At 43.8% G+C, this 22,363-nt stretch overlaps 1 protein-coding gene across 1 annotated transcript; it reads right to left on the reverse strand.

Moving 5' to 3' along the window:
• Positions 1-902: 902 nt before the first annotated feature.
• Positions 903-22,080, reverse strand: LOC112080656 (succinate--CoA ligase [ADP/GDP-forming] subunit alpha, mitochondrial). Its single transcript, XM_024146500.2, has 9 exons — positions 21,971-22,080; positions 18,972-19,072; positions 17,004-17,120; positions 16,645-16,857; positions 16,422-16,479; positions 15,509-15,592; positions 14,636-14,787; positions 7,163-7,351; positions 903-1,328 (listed from the first exon to the last, which is right to left on the reverse strand). Exons 1-9 carry the CDS (start codon positions 22,002-22,004, stop codon positions 1,302-1,304), a joined length of 975 nt encoding a protein of 324 aa, XP_024002268.1. The 5' UTR covers positions 22,005-22,080; the 3' UTR covers positions 903-1,301.
• Between the last annotated feature and the right edge of the window lie 283 nt (positions 22,081-22,363).

Genomic DNA, 22,363 nt, shown 5'->3' on the forward strand with positions numbered 1-22,363 from the left:
ATGTAATGCCTGATTCACACTATGCTACTATGGTGAATGCTTAACTAGGCCAGCTCAGTACCATACAACTGTTTGGTCCTATATTGTGAGTAAATGGTGACCGACTGTCTGATCTTCGAATAATAATTAGTAGTTATGATGCAAGGGGATTTGTAGGTCGGTTGTCACCTGCACTGTCGAACAAGCCAATAAACCCCTCCACTGATTAGTCTTTTAACCAATCATATCAGATCTTTTTTCAGAGATGATCTGATTAGTCAAAAGACCAGTTAGTGGGGGGGAAAAACATATCACATTTGGGCTGCTTTCGTTAACACAACCTTAGTATTAATCCCTTAAACCACAGCTTCAAGAGCAGTTATGAAAAGAAGTGTGAATTGAGAAGGAATTAGCATTTATCTGGTATACAGTTTCTACATTTGTCATTATGTAAATTAAGCAATGCAATTATACTGTAGGACCAAGAAAGGGCCTCCTACACACCTTCTCTTCCAATGAGGCAAAGAGAAAATGTGTGTGCGTGCAAATGCAAATCCCTTAATGGGTGACATGTTAGCTCGATTATAGCTAATTAAATCCCTGGATTGTATATCCTGCCTCCTAATTGGCCTCGCCAGGAAGTGACACTGCATGACGGGGGAGTGTGATTGGATGAATTTAGTTCAGTGGAGACCTTTTCAAATTGGAAAAGAAAAACACATCTTCCAAATAAAGTCTAGTATTACATACCATTTCCAAACAGATTGTTTTTAATGCTATTACACTGTAAAACTTAACAGAACCATACCTCATATGCACCCAATAATACCACCGCGTGATAACGCTTTCACACCGTCATGCCAACCTGTGTGTGCGTGCAAAAGAGAGCGAGACAAAAACATAAAAATGAGCCCACAACCAACAGTGTTTGAGATATTTTCTTATTCAGGTGTATAGCCAGTGAGAACAGACATTTTGATGGAATACTTGGTTACAGTAGGATAGTGTGGTAGTAGAAAGACAACACAGGAACCAGATCACCTCGGTTACCTTGGCATCCCTCTAGTCAAACTAAACACATCAGAATCTACCATAACGGATGCCAATAACTGTCTTCTAAAAGACACTTTTACTTAAGTCTATAACAAGCATGGTATCACATATTTAAAAGACGCCATCAAGATATACTGATATATTTACTCTCGTGTAAAGGTATGAATTCATAGCTAAAATCAAAAACATCTTAACACTGCGTAGTGAGTGTGTGTATGGTAGTAGGGGCTTCRGKCAGGGGGGGGGGGGGGGKTGTTGCCTTTCCCCGTTTACAACATCTTCCTCTTCTCAAACTCCTGCGGAGAGGGGGACAGAACAAACAGGAGGGGGAAACAGGGGGAAGGTGAGGAAATAATTATTTATTCATGTGGATTCACAGTTTGTTTACATCTGGAAGTTACAGGGGGTATGGGATGGAGGGGTGCTAGTAGACCCTGACAAGGCACTTTCTTCCTGGGGAGGTGGGTGTCTTCGTCCCAAATGGCACCCCCAATCCCTACACAGGACTCTGGTCAAAAGTTGTGCACTATGAGTCCCATTTGGGATGTAGACAATACATTTATCTAGTCAGGGATTCATGAAGGAGACACAGACGAATAACACTCAAAATCGTTATTTTGGATGCAAAGATAAATACCGTACAAACCGAATAAGGCTATGCAAGGTTCATGTTCAGTGTGGAATAGTCCAAACACAGAAAACATGTATTTTCACACCAAAGCATCAAAATCCAGTCATATTATACGACAGTGAAAATAATAAGATGTAAAAGCACGGAGAACATTACGGGTGGGATGTCGCCATTTACATACACCATTTATTAAATATCAGCAGAGGAAGGATGATAAAACACTCTCCTTCCCTTCCTCCTACAATTACCCCATGCCACAGAGGAAAAAGCTTCCTTTATGCATATGTCATTTATCAGGTCTGCAACACAAATGCATGACGTTGCCCACTGGAAAATGCCTTACTTCCAAAATACCTGAATGTCTACTGCCACCAAGTGGTTGAAAATGTCTACTTCGGCTCAACGCCTCAACTTTGACAAAGTGCTAGACCAACCCGCCAGGGTGTTCTTGTGTTATCTAATGTAATACTCAGGAGTGTTACGTGAAGACACCCTTCAGTCTCAAGCGGGGTGGATTAAGTGTATCTGTACGCGCCGATCAAGACCGGGCCCTTGACTTTCTGAGAAAGGGAAAGATAGAGGAGAGGGAAGAGGGGGAAGGAGAAAGAGACCAGGGGATGAGCGGGGCTGTGCTAGGGCTTCTGACAGGAGTGCTGACATGGTGGCCACGAGGCTTCAGGCACTCTGATGGATGAAAGGAGGGAAAAGGGTGGAAGGTGGCACAAGGTCCACTCATAGTCCAGAGGGAGAATGATCGAGACTATTCTCTCTGCTACCGCACGGCAAGCGGTACCGATGCACCAGGTCTGGAACCAATAGGACCCTGACCAGCTTCTACCCCCAAGCCATAAGACTGCTAAATAGTTTACCAATAGCTACCCGGACTATCTGTATTGACCCTTTTTGCACTAAATGCTTTTGACTCATCACATACGCTGCTGTTGTTTATTACCTATCCTGTTGCCTAATCAATTAATCCGTACCTATATGTACATATCTACCTCAATTACCTCATTCCTCAACTCAGTATATAGCCAAGTTATCGTTACTCATTGTGTATTTATTCCTCGTGTTATTATTTTATTATATATATATATTTTAATGCATTGTTGGGAAGGATGTGTAAGTAAGTGTTTCAATGTTAGTCTAAACCGGTTGTTTACGAAGCATGTGACAATTTGATTTGAAGAGGGCAGAGGAAAGGCAGAGGAAACTACTTWAAAAAATTATTTTATATTGAACCTTTAACGAGGCAAGTCAGTTAAGAACAAATTCTTATTTACAATATGACGCTGGGCCAATTGTGCGCCGCCCTATGGGACTCCACATCACAGCCGGTTGTGATACAGCCTGTAAATGAAAGGTGTTGTAGAGTAAGAGGAACAGGAGAGAGAGAAAGAGAGCGAGAGATGCGATCGTCCTTGTGTGTGACAAACAGCCAGGAGGGGAGTGTCAAAGGTGCTCAAGACCGAAAGAAGGGGAGAGGTGGAGCAAGATGAAGAGAGATGAGCTCAGGAGGATGGAGAGGAGAGAGGGAGGGATGAAGAGTGCTGGTGTGCGACAGGGACATTTTGTCAAGGGAGGCCATGAGAAAGAGTGAAAAACGGAGAGAGCAGCACACATAGGTGACTATAGAGGTTTATGTGTGCTTGACACAGTTTGCACTTTTGGGACTATTCTATCGGTGACATGCAAGTTTAATCTATCGCATTTACAGTATTTGAAAGAAAACAAATACTTGAATCTAGGTGTGGACACAAGGAGAGCTTCACTGACAAGCACAAACAAAACACTAGAGAGTTGGGCATTGTACTGTACTGAGAGCTGAGCATGTTAAACCAAACCAAATTAACACCCCCGTCGGGCACTACTTTGCTTGTTTGCTCTGTTGTGTCGTGTGTATTATCACGCCGATTACAGCAGCCGCCAATGAGGTTAACAGAGACGTATGAACACAAAATGGCTGGGAAATTAACAGGCCGGGAAATAGTTCTTCATTACGCGCAATGATTATGAATTAAAGCAAAACAGTGCCACCACCGCGCAAATCAATACCTGGGTGTTTGGGTTTGGCATCCTGCGCTCGCCCGTAATGAAAGAATAAGATGAATGGGTGTAATACACGCTTGAACTTTTTATACGTCTTGTTAAAACCGGCTTCCTCCGGTGATAAATTGGATTATAGGCAGCAGCAGCGTAGCAAAGTTGCCCGCCCCGGCATCAACAGCCATGGTTATTAATTTCCCCTCACTGTTGCCTTTTGTTTATTACCGATTAAAAAAGTGCAATCTCAAGTCCCACAACCTTACTTGTTAACGAACCCAAACACTGAAAACATCAACATACACTCAAGTAGAAAAAAGATTTACTCTAAGTTCATAGTTTTTTTTTTTTTACTTTTGTATGTCGAGATTAGGGTTGCACATTTTGGGGAATATTCAGAGGAAACTTTGTAGGAATTAACATGGAATATATACAAATTAATACCATTTAAATGTAGATGTTTTTTTTTGCATTTGATATATATATATATATATATATATATATATATATATATACACACACCATATCACATGGAGACAGAAACCTTTTACCTTATCATGAGTAGACATCATTGCAAATGATTAAATCCTTCCAATAGAAATAAAATAATTTAGTTATGAATTGAACTTTAATTAAATGAGTTCAGGAATCAACAAAAGAAAGGGAATATTGAATGATCCCCAATGATCCATCGCATCTCCCAAAAATGTTTTCAACATACATCTGTAAAATGATAGTCTAGAAACTAAAACTCTGGTTGTCTTCCTCTCAGGCTTCCATGTCTTCTCCCTGGACCTCCTCAATGTCCACCTCTTGAACATCAGACTCTGAGGCCTCATCTTCACTTTCACTTTCCAACCTTGTTGAGGATGGCTCGTTGTCAGGCTCAAAAAGCATAACATTTGCCCGGATGGCCACCAATTTTTCAACCATTGTATTGGTCAGCCTGTTGCGTGCTTTGGTGTGTGTGTTCCCAAACAAGGACCAGCTGCGCTCTGAGGTGGCTGATGTTGGTGGGATTTGGAGGAGGATGGAAGCAACAGGGGAAAGAGCCTCAGATCCACAAAGTCCCTTCCACCAGGTGGCTGATGAGATATGTTGGCACGACTACCATATTGCATCTCCATCCCAAAGCCCTTGCTTGGAAGTGTACTTCGCCAGACTGCCAAGAAACTTGCCCTCATCCAGGCCAAGGTGGCGAGACACGGTAGTGATGACACCATAGGCCTCGTTGATCTCTGCACCAGACAGGATGCTCTTGCCAGCATACTTGGGGTCCAATATGTACGCTGCGAAGTGTATGGGCTTCAGGCAGAAGTCTTCACGCTTTTTGATGTATTTTAGAACTGCAGTTTCCTCTGTTTGGAGCAACAGTGAAGTGGGCAGTATGGATTTCTTCTCTTCCATCTGCAAGCAGAGTCTGAACATCAGACAGGATGGCATTGTCTCCCTCAATCTGTGCAATGGCTACTGCAATAGGTTTCAGGAGTTTCAGGCTGCTTATCACTCTCTCCCAAAATACATCATCCAGATCCTCCATATTGGCAGACTGTGATATGGCCATTTCTTGGAGAGACTCCTTCCCCTCCAGGAGACTATCAAACATGATGACAACACCACCTCAACGGGTGTTGCTGGGCAGCTTCAATGTGGTGCTCTTATTCTTCTCACTTTGCTTGGTGAGGTAGATTGCTGCAATATACCTTCACATACCTAACCATTTCCTTGGCTCTCTTGTAGAGTGTATCCATTGTTTTCAGTGCCATGATGTCCTTGAGGAGCATATTCAAAGCATGAGCAGCACAGCCAATGTGTATGATGTGAGGGTAGGCCTCCTCCACTTTAGAACAAGCAGCCTTCATGTTCGCAGCATTGTCTGTCACCAGTGCAAATACCTTCTGTGGTCCAAGGTCATTGATGACTGCCTTCAGCTCATCTGCAATGTAGAGACCGTTGTCCCTCGTGTCTGTGCTCTTGTAGAATACTGGTTGAGGGGTGGAGATTATGTAGTTAATTATTCCATGCCCACGAACATTCGACCACCCATCAGAGATGATTGAAATACAGACTGCTTTCTCTATGACTTGCTTGACCTTCACTTGAACTCCAGCAAATTAGTAGATAAAGCATGTCTGGTTGGAGGGGTGTATGCTGGGCAAAGAACATTCAGAAATCTCTTCCAATACACATTGCCTGTGAGCATCAGAGGTGAACCAGCTGCATACACAGCTCGAGTAAGACATTCATAAGCATTTCTCTGACTATGTTCCTCCATTGAGTCAAATAAAAACTTCTGATTCCAGCAGGACCATGAGTTGTTGCTATTGATAAGGTGTCTGATTCATCATTTTCACCTCAAATAGAAGTAGAGGGACTTTTGTCAGAGGTTGCTTGTTGTGAACGCTGAGGGAACTTTATGCACTTGGCCTGATGATTCTGCATCTTTGTTGCATTCTTCACATCGGATTTGGTACAGTATTTGCAAATGTACACAGCTTTTCCTTCTACATTAGCTGCAGTGAAATGTCTCCACACATCAGATAGTGCCTGTGGCATTTTTCATTAAAGATTAGGAAAACATTTGTAAAAATGAAAACAAATACAATTTCATGTACAGATAAACGTTTTATCTAACTGTTTTATCTAACTGCTTAACTATTTATCTTACAAAGGAGTTGTTTAAAAATGAAACATGTATGGAAACAGGTGAATTAACACTCCTCAGTTAGCAGGCTCAAGCAAGCCAAAACCCACATGGTAGCAAAACCAAACTAGCAGAAATTGTTAACAAGTTAGAAATTATTTAAACACTTTGGTGTAGGCTACTATTTACTAGTTAACAACAAAAAAAATGTCATATCAAATATATTCACCCCACGCAGTATTGTAATCAAAAGTTACCAGAAAGCATGTAGTCCTTGGCTCAGACAGTGTCGTAGTGTGGGCTCAATAGCATCTCAGTGTGCAAGATCAGATCAAGAATCAGCTGTGCATGTGATGGAAGAGTGCACTGTGCATGCAGAGGGTTGCAATTCCATTGAATTGGGGATAGTTTAACCAAAATATGCCACAAGACCTAGAATTGCCTTGTGTATCACACAATTAAAAAGGTTCACTGTTATAAGCTAACTTTTTTGATGAATTTAAGCAAAATCCCCCAAATTCCCAGGCTTAACTTCCCATGGAAAATGTCATGAAGAATTCCAGAAATTTACGGGAAGGTTTCCGACCCTTTGCAACCCTGGTCGAGATTGTTTTTGGTATATTTGAGGGAAGAAGCAAAGTTGGGATGTGGGACTAAAGCGACTAAAGTAACCCTTTCGCCATGGTATAGTCCGTCGCGCCACTGAATGACAGACAAATGTTCTATCGCTACGGGTCTGACCCATAGTTGGCTAGAGGGCTTGAGCCATGGTAAAGATAGTTTAGCTCTTTAATACATCTCTCTAGTCTCACCTTGAACATGGTGCTGCCCAGTTGGGCCGGGGACATGCTGACCACAACGCCCGCCTGCTGTAGGGCAGCAATCTTCTCTTTGGCTCCACCCTTGCCCCCTGCGATGATGGCACCGGCGTGACCCATCCTTCGGCCCGGCGGGGCAGTGAGCCCAGCGATGAAAGACACCACGGGCTTGGCATTCGCTCCCTGGGGGGGTGGATTGAGGGGGAAAGGATGGAGGGGGAGATTAAGGAGACAGCCTCAGTCATACTTGTATTCTCAGACAAATAACAGAACAGACGTTCCAAAACAAAGACAGCGTCTTCCTATTAACAGTCCCTCTTAAATAGGTATTCTTAGAACCATCTTATAAAAAAAATAAAGGATGGTAGTGTATAGTAAATGTTATATTCACATTCATGCCAATACTATATTACATGCTCTGTCCAGATGTGTGTGAAAGAGTCAATGAGACCATTTAATTGCATGGGCAGATACACACCCTCCACCACCCCTCCCCTCCCTGCCATTTCATATGATCTCATTCTCGCAGAAGCAGGTAATTAGTCACGCGGACACTGATTAGCTCTGGCCCTGTCCACTCAGCTCGTCCTGATGGATGGCTAAATTGAGATCGTCTTCCAACGCTGGCGGGAGGGGAGAGAGAGCTAATATTTCACACTCAGGAATAACATTGTATTGGAGATGAAAGATGGGCTTGTTCATTAGGGCATGCTTAGAAAAACTTTTTGAATTGGGTAGCGAAAATGTGTGTTTCTGTTAGGAATTTTATGAATAATAACTAAACAGTTTCTAGATTTAGATAAAACATATAACTAATTTAAACTTTGCCCTGTATTATTAGTATATCTGATTAATAATGTTAATTCATAAGGAAGGGATTATGAAGTATGTACAAGGAGAAATTAAAACAAAATAAACACCATTCAAACTTAGTCAGAGAGATTTGTGCTGTGGGTTAAAAAGTAAGCAAAAAGGGTCATTAAACTATGGTTGAACTGACCCAACTTAGCCCTGAGATGTTTAGATAAGGCAGTGAGTAACTTCTTAGGTCTTCCATTATCTTGAGTTGTCTGCTAAAGTGGTAATAAATTATAGTGAGCCTTCAGGAGAATAAATGATATTGTGTCATGTGTGTGCGCTGGGGAGTTGGAATGAACTTTTGAACCTGTTTTATATTGGTCAAGAGGAGGAGATTTATTCTGTAACCAATGATGTCATATCTTGTTCATAAACTGTTGTTTATGGTTAAATGGGAGCGTGCTCCGAAAATAAATACTATTATCTCATTTTAATAAGACTGTATCCTGTCTATTTTATGTTAATAAGTATCTTAAATTCTTATAAATAGACAGATTGATTTTAATTAGTGAGTACATAGAGGAATCATTTAATTCCCTTAACAGTTTCCTATTAGACCCAGGTACTGTAGTAGCAACCCACTTCAGTAATTTTTTGGCCAAATGAACAAAATCCAGGCCTCTCTTCAGACACTCCTTCTCAGGTACTTGCCTTGTGATAAAGCTCTCCCTCCATCTTTCTCTCCCTCATACCCTCTCCTTCAGTTGAGGGTTTACACGGCGTGTAGAACAAACTGGCCGACAAGCCAGGAAAGGTGGTCCTCCTGCTTAAGTCTTTACTTCCCTTCTACCATTTCAGCACATGCGTTCTAAATGGAACCCAACTGAAACTGGCAGGTATGTACAGCAAGACGACTGCCCGACGACCGCTATTAATTTCAACATGCTTGAAGACACTGGATAATTGTTTAAGCGGAGCAGCCAATCCGCTCGTCTCTCGGCCAAGAAAATGAATTTAATTTTTTTTTTTTTTTACCTGACTAACAATGTACAGTATTAACAAGAGATGGCTCTGAAACAAAAATGTTCACTAAACGGGGGAATATGACTGCAATCAAGGGAAAAAAAGGTACCGGGAGGATACTAATTAGTCGAGGTGAATGTTCTCTTGTAAGGTGGCCCAACATTTTTTCCTCTAAATGGGTCAGAACGAGGGTGGCCATGCCTTTTCCTAAAGACTGACCTTCCTGCAGGCTTTGGTTCCACACCCGATTCTACTACTTAGCTGCTTTTCAAGACCTTGACTAGCTGAAGTAAGGCTGGAGCAAAAGCCTGAACACCCAGTAGCTCTCCAGGAGGAGGGATGGCCACGTCTGTTTTAGAATCTCTATTCACAAAGCATCCCCTGTCCATACAATCTTATTCATTATGATCCACAAGGCAAAACTGATCCTGGATCAGCCCTCCTACTTACTCAGACACTTTATGAATGCAGGCCCAATGCCGTTCTTCTAGCTAGGCCCTAGACACTACAGTTCCGGCTCTCGCTTGTCCCGTCCTAATGAATTCACAGCTCTGACAAACGAACCACCCCCGTGGGAATCAACTCTTAAAATCTACCCAAACACGTCAGGCTGTAATTAGTCAAATATTCTTCATCTTCCTTCAGAAAGTTCCCACCGCCTTTGTCCTATATTGTTAACCGTAGAGATGTATTACTTTAATAATGGAACTAAAGAGAAGGAGAAGGTAGTTTCCCTACTTCTTCTTCAGTTTGTTCCCCCACGGGAGGAGGGGTGAAGGAGGCAGGGGTTGTTTCGAAAGGGGGAAGCCTTGCTGTATGCTTGGGGGTAGAGCCTCAATCTTGTCAAATTAAGACGACAAACAGACAATTACAAATTGATGAGGCCCCCTATTCGCACACCAGATGTGAATGGAGTGCGCGACACACGCCCCACCGCTTTCTAAAATCACTCACCTGCCCCCAATTGGTGTGTGTTAGTGAATGCATTGTGCTTGGGCTTTGCATTGTGCGTAAAGCACCTAGGAGAGAGAGCGTGAGAGCAGTGGCTAAGAGTCGAGGATAACAGGAAAAAGGATACATTGTGTTCACGTGGGTTAGCTGCCAAATACTCTGTCTCGTTGGAAAGCATGGGCCCAAAGGTGTTACGTCTTAGGTAGCGATTTAGTTTTACAAATGCATGGAGAGGCTGAAGAATACTAGGTGGGATTTAGAAGTAGATGTCTCAAAAAGAAAAGAACTTAAGACCTTCTGAAAAGGTGACTAACACTGAACAAAAATATAAATGCAACAATTCCAAAAGATTTTACAGTTACAGTTCATATAAAGGAAATCAGTCAATTGAAATAAATTAGGCCATAATCTATGGATTTCACATGACTGGGAAAACAGATCTGCATTGGTTGGTCACAGATGCCTCATGCAGTGCGACACATTTCCTTTGCATAGAGTTGATCAGGCTGTTAATTGTGGCCTGTGGAATGTTGTCCCACTGCTCTTCAATGGCTGAGCGAAGTTGCTGGATGTTGGCGGGAACTGGAACACACTGTCGTACATGTCGATCCAGAGCATCCCAAACATGCTCAATGGGTAACATGTCTAGTGAGTATGCAGGCCATTGAAGAAATGGGACATTTTTCAGCTTCCAGAAATTGTGTACAGATCTTTGCGACATGGGGCTGTGCATTATGCTGAAACATGAGGTGATGGCGGCAGATGAATGGCACAACAATGGGCCTCAGGATCTCATCACCGTATCTCTGTGCATTCAACTTACCATCAAAATGCAATTGTGTTCGTTACCTGTAGTTTATGCCTGCCCATACCATAACCCCACCATGGTGCACTCTGTTCACAACGTTGACATCAGTAAACCGCTTGCCCACACGACACCATTTTCCCAGTACAGTTGAAAACGGGATTCATCTGTGAAGAGCACACTTCTCCAGCAGTTTGTGCAGAAATTATTCGGTTGTTCAAACCCATCAAACTCAAAAGCTGTCCGGGTGGCTGGTCTCAGACAATCCTGCAGGTGAAGAAGCCAGATGTGGAGGTCTGGCATGGTTCCACGTGGTCTGCGGTTGTGTGGCCGGTTGGACGTACTGCCAAATTCTCTAAAACAACATTGGAGGCAGCTTATGGTAGAAAAATGTACATTCAATTCTCTGGCAACAGCTCTGGTGGACATTCGTACAGTCAGCATGCCAACAGCACAATCCCTCAAAAATTGAGACATCTGCCTCCCGGGCTGTGTCGCAGCCGGCCGAGACTGGGAGACGGCGCACAATTGGCCCAGCGTCGTCCGGGTTAGGGGAGGGTTTGGACGGCAGGGATGCCCTTGTCCAATCGCGTGACTAGTGACTCCTGTGGCGGGCAGGGGGCAGTGCATGCTGACACGGTCACCAGGTATACGTTATTTCCTCCGACACATTGGTGAGGCTGGCTTCCGTGTTTAGCGAGCAGTGTGTCAAGAAGCAGTGCGGCTTGGCAGGGTCATATTTTGGAGGACACATGGCTCTTGACCGTCGCCTCTCCCAAGTCCGTACGGGAGTTGCAGCGATGGAACAAGACTAACGACCAATTGGATATCACTAAATTGGAGAGAAAAAGGGGTAAAAAAAACTTTTACCACACATTTTAGAGTGGCCTTTTATTGTCCCTAGCACAAGGTGCACCTGTGTAATGATCATGCTATTTAATCAGAGTCTTGATATGCCACCCCTGTCAGGTGGATGGATTATCCTGGAAAAGGATAAGCAGTCACCAACAGGGATGTAAACAAATGTTGACTTTATATTTTTGTTCAGTATACTAAAACAGACCAGGTTGGCAAGCAGGCCACAGAGTTAGAGGAATAGTTTTACTATGTAGGCTATGCAATGACCTCTAAAGTGTGTACTAATTCTAGCCCGGCAAAATTAAAAACATCAGAGCAACTTTTTGGTGCAAAGATCTCCCTTTCAAGGCCCCTCTTTTGTAAATCAGTTGAGTGTCTATTTTTATACATCCATGTTTTGTTGGGCATATTTTATGTCAAGTGTAACACTTTTAATAAAGACCGATTTGACTCAAACGCGACAATTTGATCTTCATCCCCTAATCGTAAATCGTGTACAAGTGGTCACCAACCGGTCGATCGCAATCTTCAAGGTATTTCTAGTCGATCACCAAACATTTCTGTAGAAAGGCCAATGATAAAGGCTTGCTTTTATTTCTTGCGTTCATTCATTCAGAAGCCTTGTGCATCGGGTAGGCAAAGTGTTCCCATTTTTAACCATTTAACTTGTCTCAAATCATCATGCCTACAGCTTCCACAACCTAGGCCACAGCAAAGTTTGATTCTAGCCTACGTGAGATTTCATAAATTTTAAAACAATGACCAGAGGGAGACTGTCAAAGAATACAGCAAAGAGCTTGCTGTTATTATGAGTGAATTTTAGTTAAGTTATTCAGCACTGTCAACACACTATTCAACACCATTACAAAACATAAAACGCACTTCTCCCTACTTCCACTCACGCTGCAATGAATGAGTAACCAAGTCTATCAATAGCCCTAAATTTGTATTATTATTAGCAGCTCATCTCATCTGTTTTAATTGAGGAATATTTCACTTTCTCTGTTCATAGGAACAACATGAATTTGTGCATGAGGCAGATGCATTGCGACTTGAGTTTCACCATCGGGTGGAAGATGATTAGTCTCACCGGAGGAAAGGAAGGAGAGAGCAGGGACTGTGAGAGGAGGACCCTTTGCTGATTTCTCCCTCCCTCCAGCTGAGACTAATACCGTGTTCAAAACTGGGAACTTGGAAATCTCAGACTTCCGTGCTTTCAAAATTGGTTTGAACAGTCACCCAACCCAGAGCTCTAGAAAGATACCCGAATTCTGACTTTCCGATCTGAAGATCACGGATGTCATGATTTGACCCCCGCCCCCCCCAGTTGTCTTAAAAAGAACCGTGACAGAACAGTAAAATAAAAAAAAATCATTATTTAAATGTATGCTCAGCTGTGCCTCACAAGTGCTACACCAACTGATCTGTAAGTCTGTGGAGAAAGAGATAATTTTGAAATATCTAGCTATACTGGTAAGGGCATACCAATGTGATATTGTATTCTACTTTTCGGCAAGTGTCCCAAATGGCACCCTATTCCCTACAGTGTCATTGTATTGTACTATTCATGTACGATTCCCTTATGTGTCTGAAAATATGCCTAGCTGATCTTATGACGAATTAGTGTAAAATAAATGTATTTGTGTGCCTGTTGTAGATTCAGAAATTCAATACAGTTAGTATTTGTGTTAGGGTTGTGCGGTATCCATATTTCCATACCGTCATACGGTATTACTGGAAGTACACACAGGGGGTGCCATTTCTAAATAAATAAATGTATGCATTTTTTTTAGGCAACATGGATCTTGATCCATAAGGGGATTGACTGTCTCTAACCAAGAATCGTCCTCTTGCCATCTAGCCACTTAGCTAGCAAACCAAATGCATAGATGTAGCCCTGAGCTAGAGATAATGTATTAGGCAAAAATAAAGTTAACTTATAGTTAGTTATAACATTATAGTTTTCTGAAAAACCTGTACATTTCGGGAAAGCTACTGACATTTTGCAACCCTAGAAAATAACATGTCTGAAGCATGGAATTATTCTGAGTCGAACTAAAGAGAGGAACATCATTTTGGGTCTGGCTTTGCATTCAGTGTTTCTGTTTCTCAACGTTGACAGAACAGCAGCTCAGATAAAACAATTTCAGGCTTTGGTTAAACTGCTGCCTCTGGTGTTCAATGCTCGACACACACACACTCGACTTTCAGAGAACTACCCGTCGCTTTCAAATTGGCTTTTCATGCATGTTGGTGTCACGAGCCATTGGTTTCTGGTTGTCGACACTTTGGATGATTGGTTGAGCCGGTTTGTACATGAGGAAGGGAGAGAGAGAGGGCCCAAAGGGCTCTGGTCAAAAGATGTACGCTATTAGGAAATATGGTGTCATTTTAACTGTTGCTGAAAGGCACTTAACCACTTTTCAAGCCTTGCATAATTCACCATCCATGCTCCAAAGATCAGTCTCTCCCACACCTGCCTGGAACGAGTGTGTCAATCAAAGGTGTGTGCTGTATTCTGCACCATGAACCCTAACTGGAAGTACATGCACTCTAGCTCACACCCTCAGCCTGTCCAGAATCCCAAGATCCATTAGCAGGTGAGAACACACACAGTATGTCTTACTATACTTGAGGACTTTTGGGGACCAACAAATGACCCATTCAAAATCCTATTTTCCCTAACCCCCAACCCTAATTCTAATCTTGAAATTGCCTTTTTACAAGTAAAGGACCGGCAAAATGTCCTCACTTCTCTGTCTTTTAGTTAGTTTACCATTCTTGTGAGCACTTCTGGTACTCACAAGTATAGTGAAACGTGTCCACCCACCCACGCACACGTTTTGGACCTGGGGGCTCGGAGTGGGACTTCCCGGGGGGGTCGTCGGAATCAAAGAGATGAAAGGGAGTACCTGCCAGAACTACACTCATCTTTCAAAAAGGGTCTGGATGAGTCACAAAAGTACTGGTGGACCATTGACAAAGTGTTAACAGTCTGGTAGCATGTTAAACGTGTGTGTGTCTCCTCTTACAGAGTTGTGCTGTTTGAGGTAATCGGCAGCGTTCTCCTCGGCGTTGCCTCCGATCTCGCCGATCAAGATGATGCCCTCCGTCTTAGGGTCCTGTAGGAACACCTCCAGGCAGTCAATGAAGTCTGTCCCGTTGAAGGGGTCCCCGCCAATGCCTGAACAAAAACCATTAGAAAACACTGTTACGCTGCTTATATCCATAAGATGGATGTCAGATGTGACCGAMGGCATAGAGTACAATGTACTTATTTTTTAGGTTGAATTGGTTTTCTATATGTGACTAAGAAAGTGTTATGGTTGATGCTGTAATCGTTGCCAAAGGTTCTGTAACAATGTACTGAGTAAAGGGTCTGAATTCTTTGTAAATGTGTAATTATGGTGTATTGTGTGTAGATTGATAAAGGGGAAAAAAACTATTTAATCCATTTTAGAATTAGGCTGTAATGTAACAAAATGTGGAAAAAGTCAAGGGGTCTGAATTCTTTCCGAAGGCACTGTATTTTGTCTATACCAAGGATGGGCAACTGGCGGCCCTTTTTGTAGGCCCACAGAAAAATCTCTCTGCCCCATGGCAAAGTGTAGAATTGCATGAAATTACCCTAAAACTTCAGATTTTTCTCTCTGCCGTCAAGAGGGGAGAAAACCATTTCAGTTAGTGAAATTGTGTTTTTTGAAATTTTCCTTAGGGCTCTCAAAAAGGCTAGGGCTGGCTTTGACTGCATGGGTGGGTACACAAAGCCACTGAGGCCCCTCATAATCAGAGGCCTCTCATGATCAGTTCAGAGGTTTTAGTGGCCATCACCCCCCATCAAAGTTGCTCATCCCTGGTCTATACATTTGCAGTATGTGTATATCATAACGTTCATTCCCATGTACCGATGCAGAGAGACTGTCCCAGGCCAACTTGTGAAGTCTGGTGAACAGCTTCATATGTGAGAGTTCCCGACCTAGAGACAATGCCTGAAGGGAAAAAAAAGAAGAAAAAACGATATTTCACAACCTTAAGCAACACAGTTCCCTTTCCTGTCAGTAGATAAGGAGAGACTGAGGACAAGTTCCAATTCTCTTAACATGCATCCTTCCTTCTTCTAGAGAGGTAAGAAGGAAGGATGCATTTTTAAGTATTGGAAAGGACCTGTATTTACACTGTATGGGTGCAGCCCAAATTGCACCATATTTCCTACTTTTGACTGGAGCCCCAGGGACTATAGTGAATAGGGTACCATTGGGGACGCATACACTGTATGCCTTCGCAATGAGAAGCAAGAGGTTTAGGATGTCTGTGCAGCGATGCAGCTCCCCAGCAGTCACTACACCAGTGGAGGTTGGTGGGAGGAGCTATAGGAGGACAGGCTCATTGTAATGACTGGAATGTTGACACCGTTCCATTTATTCCATTCCAGACAGACATTACAATGAGCCCGTCCTCCTATAGCTCCTCCCATCAGCCTCCAATGCACCTGGAGGAACATTTGCTATGGCCGTTTCTGCTGCCTACAGGGCTGTAGCACTGACATCTTATCAAATTGTCTGGTGCGAGACAGTGAAGAAAAGAAACTGCTTGGTCGCTCGCTGAGCGACTAGGGTTGATAGCCACATAGGCAGAGGTCCTTTCTCCCTCTCACGATTCAACTGCACGCACGTAATTTTGGAGACTGAAGCAAGTATTGTAGGATCTCTAACCTACTGTTAACTTTCCATCACACAGAACAAGATGTCGGTCTGTCAGCATTATGACACAGCTGCCAAGTAAAAGCAGATTTTATTCAATGATTCAAAAATATCTCACCAATCCTCCCTTTCTTGTGAATGTGGCCCGGCATGATCCCGATCTTGCATTCTCCCGGCTGCAAAATAGGAAAACACAGAGTTAGCACCAAGAGAGTGTGTGTGTGTGTGTTCTAGCCTCTTACGTTGACCACTCTAAAGCAGTTGCGGCCAATGAGGCAGGTAGCGCCCTGGCGCAGCAGCTTGTGTGTGTACTGCATACCAGTGTGTATGTGTATTCTTACATTAATAACGCCGGGGCAGTTGGGGCCGATGAGGCGCGTGGTGCTCTGGCGCAACAGCTTGTGTTTGACCTTGACCATGTCCTGCTGGGGGATGCCCTCTGTGATGCACACCACCAGGGGCATGCCAGCGTCGATGGCCTCGATGATGGCGGCACCCGCGAACGGAGGGGGCACGTAGATCACTGTGGCCTCGGCCCCGGTGCCCTCTCTCGCCTGGAGGTGTGGGACATGGAGAATTTAGGGCTTGCTATTCATCAATGTATGTATTTAACCATTTCTTAACCAGTTCAGAACCAGTTCACATTTATGGCTGAATAAGGGCTGACCAGAGACACAAGAAATAGTGGAACACATTTAACCTCCTTGACAGAGTTGAAGACGGGCACGCCGAGGTGTGTCCTCCCCCCCTTGCCGGGGGACACGCCACCGACTAGCCGGGAGCCATAGTCGATTGCCTGCTGACTGTGAAACGTCCCCTAGAGGGGGAGAGAAGGAGGAAGAGTCAGAGAGAATCCGCTAGTCCCAATACCAATTCACCCAGTCGTTTCTCTTGACCTTAGCCCGCTTCAATGTTTGATTGCAGATCAGTAAGATGGAAGCAATATTGTGAAGTTCCTTCAGTTCAAAGGGTTAGGGCCAAGGGGAAAGGGGAAGGAGGGAGCAGCTGACAGTGTGTGATGGATGGAGAGGGGAATTGTCCCAGTCACTGGCGGCGCCAACCGCCAACATTGAGATATCATTAAAGCCAGGTAGTGTGGAATGAGGAGAACAGGCCTGCCATCCACCATTAATCAACTGGGCAGAATGGTGTCCGGTGTCCGCAGAGGGAGGGGGAATGGGAATCAAGCTGACATGGAAGGACACACAGACACCACCAACATATTTAGACTAGGTACATCAGCAGGTAAATCAATGACTATGTGAATGGGGGTCTCAGAGAGGAGATTTGGTATATGATATTCAGGTATTTTACGGTGTCTGTCACTTAGTTTCCCATTGACCTAAATGCATGACTAAGTGAAAATTCAACTTAAGTGAAAGGGGCTTAGGTTGGCATCACATTCAATCAGTATAAATCCAACCCAGGCACACTAAATGACCATAATCAAATGGCATCATGTCTCTATTTCTTAAGGTCGTCAATAAAAAAATAAAATCACTCACAGTCCCACCTTTACTTTTTCAAGGGGCATTGAGTCCAATAATGTGTTGTAATATTATGAATATTCAACCTGCCAAGTTCCATCAGCCTTCTCAGTTAATAATTACAAAGGCTGTTAAGAAACGCTATAGATAAGTGGCTACGAGGGCCAACTACGACACGTCCAAATCAATGACCCTAATGTTAAAACTATAATTACCAGCAGTAAAGAGAAAGAAAAGACTGAGCCAGCTATTTTTCCCCCCACGCAACGCAGATATCTTTTCATTTCAATATTTCTTCCATTCACCAGACTCATCTTTTTCTTCCTCTGTTCATTTATAACGCAACGTGCACTGTCTGCTCTTTCCCCCGGTGGTGGCAGTCCTAAGTATATGGCTTGATAAGCAAACCATAGAGGAAAGTCGGTGTGCAGCAGCAGCGACACTTGAGTCATTGCTCAGCCCTTTCGAATTAGCATGAGTGTTTCATTAGAAGAACTACATTTAATAACACTATATTAAGTCGAAGAGTTGTTGGAAAGGAGGGGGGACGGGTATTAACCTACAAGGTGAAAGAAGAGAGAGATGTTCGCTTGTTGGACAATGACGCCGATACTCTTCTTTCGACTTTGACAGACAATTACAGAGACCTTCCATCCTCATCCAAAGCAATATTGTGGATCAAGATTATGCGGTCATTTAATGACCACTCGTTGTCTGTGGATAAGGTGCTCAGTTGCAGATAGCTAGCTACTGTTTGCTGCTTAATTTTATTTTACTTAAAAAATGTTTTAACTCAATGTAAACACATCGCAAATTAAAATCCTTAGCTAGTGGATACAGCTGGTTATTTTTACATCTCTAGGCCTACATGCTCCTCTGGCAACTGTCAATTCATGTTTTGGGAAGATTATTGAGCTGTTTTGACTCTGCACAGGCAGATCGTCAACAATGTCTGTTGACAGTGAAACAATAACCCAATCAGGGTTGTGTTCATTCGGCACCAAACGGATGAACGTGGACTGAGACAGGGAGGGACTACCTGGATTTGTCCAATAGGAAACGCACATTTTCGATAATTTCAGTTGCAAAAGTTAAGATTTCCTTTGAGTGCCGTAATGAATACAACCCAGTTGAATGCAGAAAGCAGCCAGTGTCCGCCGGGTGTTGTGTAGCATACACACCTGCTTCCCTGTGAAGCCTTGGCAAATGACCTTGGTGTCTTTGTCAATGTAGAGGTGCTTCCTTGAAGCAGTATAACAGTTCCTTACCCCATTTTGCTGCACTGCAAATGGAGGCAGAAGGAGAGGAAAGTGAGACCACACACAGGTGACATTTCCAAAAAAACACTATTGTCAATGTCACATCATGATGGAAAGGATTGCCATCTAGGAGACATAGTCCAGCGTTGTTGCCTGAGCTGTTGTCACATGATGTTCCTCTAATTAGTTTAAATCCAATTAAAACGGACCTGAAGGTAGGCCCAGAGGCTATGTTCCAAAACCTACAGCACACGGTAGAAACTGTCAGAAGTAAAACACACATACACTATGTAGACCACTACGCTTGGATAACGAGTTTTTGCTACCCATTGTGCCTATTCCCTCATGATTGAAATTGAAAGGAAGGGAAAGGGGGACACCTAGTCAGTAGTACAACGGAATGCATTCAGCTGAAACGTGTCCTCCGCATTTAACCCTCAATCAGAGAGGTGCGGGGGACTGCCTTAATCGACATCCACGTCATCGGCGCCTGGGTTAACAGCCTTGCTCTGGGGCAGAAAGACAGATGTTTTTGATCTTGTCAGCTCGGGGACTCGATCCAGCAACCTTTCGGTTACTGGCCCAACGCTCCAACCCGCCAAGATAAGCCTATGAATGGCATTAGTATGTGCAGTTCTATATGGCAGTCATGGTGAGATTATTATTTCACAAAAGGCCGGTTATAAATAAGGGGGAAGAAACAAATGACCATGAATGTGTAATCTACAGACATGTGAGATTCTGAAAAAAAACTGGGGGGAAAAATCCAAATGGAAATTCTGCTATTTGGCCATGTAGGTTTGCTAGAACAGAGCGCAACAAAGTGTCAATACAGGATTAAGATTGAATCCTACTACACCGGCTCTGATGCTCATCGGATGTGGCAGGGCTTGAAAACTGTTACAGACTACAAAGGGAAACCCAGCTGCGAGTGGCCCAGTGAGTGGCCCCTCGCCTACCAGACGAGCTACATGCCTTTTATTCTTGCTTCGAGGCAAACAACACTGAAGCATGCATGAGAGCACCAGCTGTGATGGACGACTCTGTTGAAACACTCTCGGTAGCCGATGTGAGCAAGACCTTTAACAGGTCAACATTCACAAAGCCGCAGGGCCAGACAGATTACCAGGACGTGTACTCAAAGCATGCATGGACCAACTTTCAAGTGTCTTCACTGACATTTTCAACCTCTCCTTGACCGAGTCTGTAATACCTACAAGTTTCAACCAGACCACCATAGTCCCTGTGCCCAAGGAAGCAAAGGTAACCTGCCTAAATGATTACCGCCCTGTAACACTCACGTCTGTAGCCATGAAGTGCTTTGAAAGGCTGGTCATGGCTCACATCAACAGCATCCTCCCGGATACCCTAGACCCACTCCAAATTGCATACCGCCCCAACAGATCCACAGATGACGCAATCTCTAWTRCACTCMACACTTCCCTTCCACACCTGGACAAAAGGAACACCTATKTGAGAATGCTATTCATTGACTACAGCTCAGCGTTCAACACCATAGTGCCCACGAAGCTCATCACTAAGCTAAGGACCCTGGGACTAAACACCTCGCTCTGCAACTGGATCCTGGGCTTCATGAAGGGCCGCCCCCAGGTGGTAAGGGTAGGCAACAACACCACAGCCAGGTCTCTGACCTCCTCCCTATAGGCTGTCTCATCATTGTCAGTGATCAAGGGTAGGCAACAACACATCTTCTACGCTGATCCTCAACACTGGCGCCACTCAGGGGTGTGTGCTTAATCCACTCCTGTACTCCCTGTTCACCCACGACTGCATGGCCAAACACGACTCCAACACCATCATTACGTTTGCTGACGACACAACAGTGGTAGGCCTGATCACTGACAATGATGAGACAGCCTATRGGGAGGAGGTCAGAGACCTGGCTGTGGTGCCAGRTCAACAACCTCTCCCTCAATGTGAGCAAGACAAAGGAGCTGGGCGTGGACTACAGGAAAAGGCGGGCCAAACAGGCCCCCATTAACATCGCGGGGCTATAGTGGAGCAGGTTGAGAGCTTCAAGTTCCTTGGTGTCCACATCACCAACTAACTAACATGGTCCAAGCACACCAACACAGTCGTGAAGAGGGCATGACAAAACCTATTCCCACTCAGGAGACTGAACAGATTTGGCATGGGTCCTCAGATCCTCAACAGCTGCACCATTGAGAGCATCCTGACGGGTTGCATCACTGCCTGGTATGTCAAGTGCTCGGCCTCCGACCGCAAGACGGTACAGAGGGTAGTACCTACGGCCCAGTACATCACTGGGGCCAAGCTTCCTGCTGTCCAGGACCTCTATACCAAGTAACTTTAGTTAAGTGAACAATTTCTTAAATGAAGGTACACTAAAGCTATGCTTCTTTCAGTGAAGTAATTGGTAGCTTGGTTAACTCTTTTCAGAGTACTAACGTTAGTACTATAGTTTACCCAACACTGCAACCAACACCCTGTAGCTACTTCCATATAAAGACATAACGTTATAAAATCACAAATTGAAAGCTTTACTAACGGTAGCTGTTTGCAACGTACAATACAATGGGGGAGTAACGTTAGGTAGCATTAGCTTACCAAGTGCCAGCTACATGACAGTTACGTTATAGTAAAGCTAACTACATGTCCTAATCTCATTTATAGAATTGACACGCTAAATATAAAGCTTAAAGGACAAGCACGGTCAAAGTTCAGTAGTTCGGACTGTGTGGCCTGGAAATTGATGCGCTATCTATCAACATGCTAAAACAGTTAGCCAGTAATAGAGGCCCTTGCGTTGCTTGCCATGGCTACCCTGTGAGCAAGAAACCCCAAATTCCGTGCAAAACGTGCTCCGTGAAGCACTTAATTTAGCAGAACCTAAACAGTTTAAAGAGTTTTGAGGAGAACACATGTGTTGTTATACTTACAGAGCAGCCGGGCAAACAACCTACAATTCGACATCTTCGGTCATTCACCAATGACACGGGAGGCTACGGACCTACACGTGAAAGGCAAAGGGCTGACTATAAATATGCCCAACTAATAAAACGTCCTCCAAACGTTTTTTAACTTGTTCAACCGAGATACTAATTCGATATATTGTTATTATACCTATTATTTAAGTCACTGACAAAAATAGTACAACCAGTGAGATGGAMATTTCTGGCAAAGATTCAAGGTTGGCTTTAAACAGCAAAGAATTCTGGAAAGTGTAGTTCACACTTTCCTCAACAACTCGGATGAGGCTTGCATGCCTCAAACACTAAAGTGCGTGTTATGCCCATCATAGAAAACCCGAAGGGTAAAACCTGCTATGGAAA

This window comes from Salvelinus sp. IW2-2015, unplaced genomic scaffold (assembly GCF_002910315.2).
Source record: "Salvelinus sp. IW2-2015 unplaced genomic scaffold, ASM291031v2 Un_scaffold16414, whole genome shotgun sequence".
In the NCBI taxonomy this organism is placed as follows: domain Eukaryota; kingdom Metazoa; phylum Chordata; class Actinopteri; order Salmoniformes; family Salmonidae; genus Salvelinus; species Salvelinus sp. IW2-2015.

Coding starts and splice junctions, on each gene's coding strand:
- LOC112080656 (XM_024146500.2), bottom strand. CDS start 22,004: ATGTCGAATTGTAGGTTGTTTGCCCGGCTGCTCT. Junction 17,121..18,971: donor AAGGCTTCACAGGGAAGCAG/GTGTGTATGCTA, acceptor CTCCCCCTCTAG/GGGACGTTTCACAGTCAGCA. Junction 16,858..17,003: donor TCTTCAACTCTGTCAAGGAG/GTTAAATGTGTT, acceptor CCACACCTCCAG/GCGAGAGAGGGCACCGGGGC.